General features: G+C 33.3%; 1 protein-coding gene across 2 annotated transcripts; it reads right to left on the reverse strand.

The window, feature by feature from the left end:
- Positions 1-2610: 2610 nt before the first annotated feature.
- On the reverse strand, positions 2611-4850 carry LOC107760866 (transcription factor bHLH18-like). 2 transcript variants are annotated; one of them, XM_016578974.2, is made up of 5 exons: positions 4655-4850; positions 4485-4542; positions 3801-4367; positions 3312-3689; positions 2611-3067 (listed from the first exon to the last, which is right to left on the reverse strand). In XM_016578974.2, exons 2-5 carry the CDS (start codon positions 4518-4520, stop codon positions 2960-2962), a joined length of 1089 nt encoding a protein of 362 aa, XP_016434460.1. In that variant the 5' UTR covers positions 4521-4542; positions 4655-4850; the 3' UTR covers positions 2611-2959. The 2 variants fall into 2 exon arrangements, with proteins under 2 accessions (XP_016434460.1, XP_075089874.1); XM_075233773.1 differs by lacking the exon at positions 4655-4850 and having other exon boundaries at positions 4485-4608.
- Positions 4851-5328: the final 478 nt, after the last annotated feature.

A 5328-nucleotide genomic window follows, 5' to 3' on the forward strand; every position in this document is an offset into this window, starting at 1 on the left:
CCTTAAAATCGCGTACAAATTCAATTGTTATCCATTTTAAGGGTAAACAACTTCAATTTTGAAAAAAAAAAAAGAAGCATCTTTTTTGATTAAAAAAAGTACTTTTAGAGTTAGAGAAGCTTGGCCAAACAAGCTATAAGTCTTCTCGGCTTAATTGAGGCAAACCAGCTAATCAACCGGACTCTGAGCGAGTAATTAAAACGTAATTACACAACATTTGACCTCTTGCAGCTTGACTAATTTAGCTATAGCTGGTCTCAATTTAAATGCTAGTACGATAGTACCCTCTACTAGAAGATAACTTTTAGGCCAATATAAGGTACAATCATATCAAAGTGACGTACAATTAGAGGTAGTTATCTATATATTATATACTTAATTAGAAAAAACCTACTTAGAATATAAAGTAAATAACATTTCTATTTAATTTGCTTCAGTATAGTAGTAGTTTTGTGATATGATACTGCTGGAAGACAAAAAGATGCTTTATCCCAAAGGCTGGGGAATCTTATTGTGTATACTAAACCTAGTAATTATATGAATTTGGTTTGGCTGTTTGGATCGATAGCTACTCACTTCGGAACTACTTTTGACCTAAAATTGTGGTCACCGTCCAAATCAGTAGGAAGGTCCGCTTGGTGTCGAAGTACGCGCCAACCAAAACGCTGGTTCCTATGTTATACTACATACGTATTATTTCAGACATTTGGGGAAAAAAATTCGAACGCTTATTAAAACAATTCCACATCAACTCAAATTAAGTCCAAATGTCCTTTAATTTGATGTTGGTCGGTCGGGATTTTGGGAGGTAAGGGGTGTACAAATCGAACCGAAAAATCGCACCAAAGCGAAAAGTCAAATCAAACCGATTAAAAACCCGACTTGGTTTGATTTGGTTTGGTATTGAGTAAAAAACTCTGAACTAACCCGACATATAAATATATAATTTTTATATATACTATTAAGATTTTATATAGAATTTTCTTTAAAGAAATATCTAAAAATATTTGGGATTCTCTTGCGGAATATAAATTTTAATAGAATATGAAGTGCTCCATATTTATTGACCTTAAATAATGGGTTGTATGATCACTTTCTTATCAAGTGTTACTGAAATGCGTCTATCTCTTTGTTCTTCCATATGCATATCATATGTTAAAATCTATTAAATTTTATATCTTTTTCGAATGTGAAGTGATTATTAATATTTATATATCATATTGATTTTTATGTTTAATTACTAAATTCGGTTTAACCTGAAAGTGTACATCAACGAAAAATTATTGTCAGACGACTAAAAAAATAACTATTATGTGTTACTAATAGAATTCTACCCTAAGAATATTTTAATCGATAATATGCTTGTCAATTTTTTTATATTTTTACTAAATATATATTTACTTATCAAATATTTAACAAAGTAAGATTGAAATAATATTTAAGTAATAAAAAATCCGAAAATTCGAAAAACCCGACAAAACCGAACCAATCCAAACTGATATAGTTATTTTAATTTGGTTTGGTTTTGATAAAAACCGAACCAACCCGGTCCATGTACATTCTAGGGATGTTTATAATTTTGTGAAGAGCCCACTTGGCAGTTGATGCAAACTAAAGGTTGAAGTTGAAGATCACTTTATGCCAAAAAAGTAAAAATGTGAATTGCAAAGAAAGTTTTGGCCTTTAAAAGGAGAAATTAAGAATAAAAATAAAAGGGAAAAATGGTAGATGACATGCAAATGGAGAAAGAAAAAAAAAAGCAATAGTGGATCTCGAAGTAGCATAATATGAAGGGTTTGGAACCTAGCATATACTTCTTTCTTTAATAACCTAGTTACTTATTATTTTCCCCCGCGAGAGCTTGCTAGTTTAATGCAAGGGATTCGGATTCTGTTTTATCTTTGTTGCATTTTTGCGTCGACGACAAAGTGTGAAGAGTATATTTTCTTTTCGTTTTTGTTAACACTTTCTTTAAAGTTTAAACAGTTGAGAAACTAAGACACGTAATTATCTGTTTAGGATTTTAAATATTTAATTTCCTGAGTAAATGTGAAGGGGTTTAATTTCCATGTCTTTCTTCCGTGTCTTTTTACTTTTTCCAACAATTAAGTGGGAGATAAACTAAATCACATATTCTCATTAGTTATCACAATGAGATAATCAGTTACTTTCCGTACAATAATACTAAAAAATGTTCAAGACGATGAACGCATTTAGTGTTCATCTGTATAACTTTGTTAAGTTTTTATCTTGAAAGTTAGAAGATAATTAAAAGAAAAAGGAAAGAACTCCAAGAAATTTGCCATAATATAAAAGTACCAATTTCATACTAGAAGAGTTCCCTAACGTGTTTACACTCACTATTACATGTTGCTAAGTGATCAAACATACTCCCTTATGTGTCTTAACTTTACTACGAAGTTATTTAAGAATATAAAAAAAAACTTTTTATAAGTAATGCTATATTAAAAATATGATAACATATCAAAAATATTCTTTGAATCTTATGTCTTAATTAACATGCTATGTCACTTCTATAAGAGAACACCATTAAAGATAAAATAAAAATAAAAAATTTACTAAATAAATAAAGGTTACATTCCTTTTAAATCAGACTAGAAAAAAGAAAATAAATACAGTATAGTTTACACAAAAGAAAAACATTAGTTAGTGGAATTCCATGACTAGTCAAACAAGAGGAGCCGGTCCCCTTTGTACCTCGTGAGGAAATTGAAAAAAAGGATCCAAACTAGTAGCACACACATAAAAGCCAAAGCACATCACTCCACAATTATGGAAACCATTAACCGTAAACCATGTCATTATGACCCCAGTTCCAGGTGATCTTGATCCAAAAAATAGCCTCTACCCTTATCTTTTGAACATTATATATATCACTTAATATTTTATTGATGGGAACATATGCAAAGCTATTTACTTCTAGATATCTCGAAATTCTCTATGATGTAAATGGAGCTTCTTCTTCCTGGCCGCCGATGAGCTTCATTATAGCCGCACGTATTCTATTCGCATCATTTTTTGCTGTCATGCCCAATTCATGACCCATCTGTTTAAAATTATGAAACAAAATATCAAGAAGAGTTTAAAAAGATTATACTGCAAGTGTATAAAAATTTGATACAGAAAATTATTTACTTTATTTTCCAAATTATCATAGTAAGGCTTACAATAGATGATTATCTGTTGTTGCAGTTTATTTTAACCCTTATAAAAGCTAATTTTTCACTATCAGCTATATACGGCAATTGAATTAATTGATAGCTGAACGAACTATAGGGTTAATTTAGTACCTGAGCAATAATTGTTATGTGGGTGGTGCTGTAGGCAAAAGGGATGACACTGCTGCTAATAATAGAGAGATTGAGCTTCTCTATTTGGCTGTATATTTCCTTTATTATCCCGGTTTGCTTTTTGCAACTAATGCTAATCAGAATATTCCCATTTGAAGCTCTAACTTTAATATCTGGTTGTGATCGGTCTGTGCTAACGCTGGAGACGTTGTCTTCAGAAGATGAGTGGTCAGAAGTACTGGAGGCCAGGCGAGGTCTCTTCACTGCAACCACTGGTTCCTCGTTACATTTCTTGGCTTTCTCCTCGAGGGTTTTTACTTGTTCTTCAAGCTGTTTAATATGTTTGATCGCATCTCCAAGTACTGATGCTTTGTCTAACTGTTGATTCAACAATCACCCAAAATTATAAGTCACTACATACAGGTTTTTCACCACCTAAATTAAAGTAGTGATTCACACAACATGACCCAAACATAAAAAAGAATTTACCTTCTTGAGGTTAGGGATGAGGGTAGATAAAGCTATGAAGCGTTGAGTGAGGCGTTCTCTTCGCTTTCTTTCTTCCATAACGTGGTCTTGTGCCTGCAAACTAGTCCTATTGTAATTCTTCTTGTGAGTAGTAGTATCAGCAGAACCAAATCCCAAGGCCTGGATTAGATTTTGGCTATCACCAAAATCATCACAATCCGTAGAAACTGAAGACGAGAAGTTTAGGGTAGTTCCAGATGTCAACTCAGTCTTGACTGAGGTGTAGTTCAAATTTTCCAAGTGGTTTGTGGCAACAGTAGTATTGGCTGATGGCAAGTTGAATTTGCAGGAAGAAAAGACGCTAGAGGAATTAAGAGGAGGAGGAGAAAAAGAGGTCATTTGGTGAGTTTCAGTAGCATAGCCGCAAAAGGATGACTTCACGTCCAATATTCCAGCAGCAGCATGAGAAGGTTGAATATCGTAGGACGTGCAAGAGGATGAGAAGGGCTTACTGAAAGGCAATTCGTCTAATTGGGTCATCATTTGACAGTGATTGATGAATGCATGATCATCCGTACTCATCGTCTCCTGTATTAATCATTTCAAAGCTATTAATATCAAATTAAAGAGGACTCTTTGAAGCAATATGAGTATTTTTGTAAAACTTAGTACTACTATATACATTAAAGTATGATTTTGTCTTACCATTTCAGCCCACCATTTAGCAGATGAAAAATCCATCTCAGGTTTAGATTTTTCCAATCTACACATGGATTCCAATCACAAAAAGTATTTAGTAACATAGAGATTTGGGTAAACATATACAAAGGGGATCAATCATAGGGTCTCGTAATTGAAAAGCGGCGGAAGCTTACCTTATTTAGAGCAAAAGGCTTTTTCAGTTTCAGCTGGTATCTGTCAGATCAAGTGCAGAAAATTCTTGTGTCTTTATGTGTCTTTATACTTGATTGAATCAAAGAGTTGACTGCAAAAATAGTCAGAAAGAAAACAAAAGAGAAAAAAAACGGTGGAATATCCCTCAATTATTATGTTCTCTCTATATCTCTATGTTGTTAAAGAAATGGACAGAAAAAGGTGGAATATCTCCCCAATTATCATATTCTCTCTATCTTATGTTATTAAAGAAATGGTTTACTTCAAACCAAAAGTTAATTCAAAAGTTGAAAATTATTCAAATCATATATTAATGAGATCATCCATCCTCCTTATCGTGGGACTCTTCAACATCACACTGCACGTCTGTGTAGGGTAAAATATGATATGACACGTGATCGTCTAAAGGGAGGACACGTGGAACCCAAGACGGGGATGACCGAAGACCGAACGCAACCATTCCTGTTGTCACCGGAAAGCATAACGTTCATAAAGGTGTGTTAAATGCTCTGCTCCCGGTAGTATTTAATAGGGAATATTCTACCGGATTAAGAGCAACGGTCCGTTATAGAAAATTTGGCATTTATGTTCACCATTACGTCTTCATCAATGACCCTCATAATGGACATTAAAGGAGGATACGATCCTATGACCT

The sequence above is a fragment of the Nicotiana tabacum genome, chromosome 17, assembly GCF_000715075.1.
Source record: "Nicotiana tabacum cultivar K326 chromosome 17, ASM71507v2, whole genome shotgun sequence".
NCBI classification, from domain to species: Eukaryota; Viridiplantae; Streptophyta; class Magnoliopsida; order Solanales; family Solanaceae; genus Nicotiana; species Nicotiana tabacum.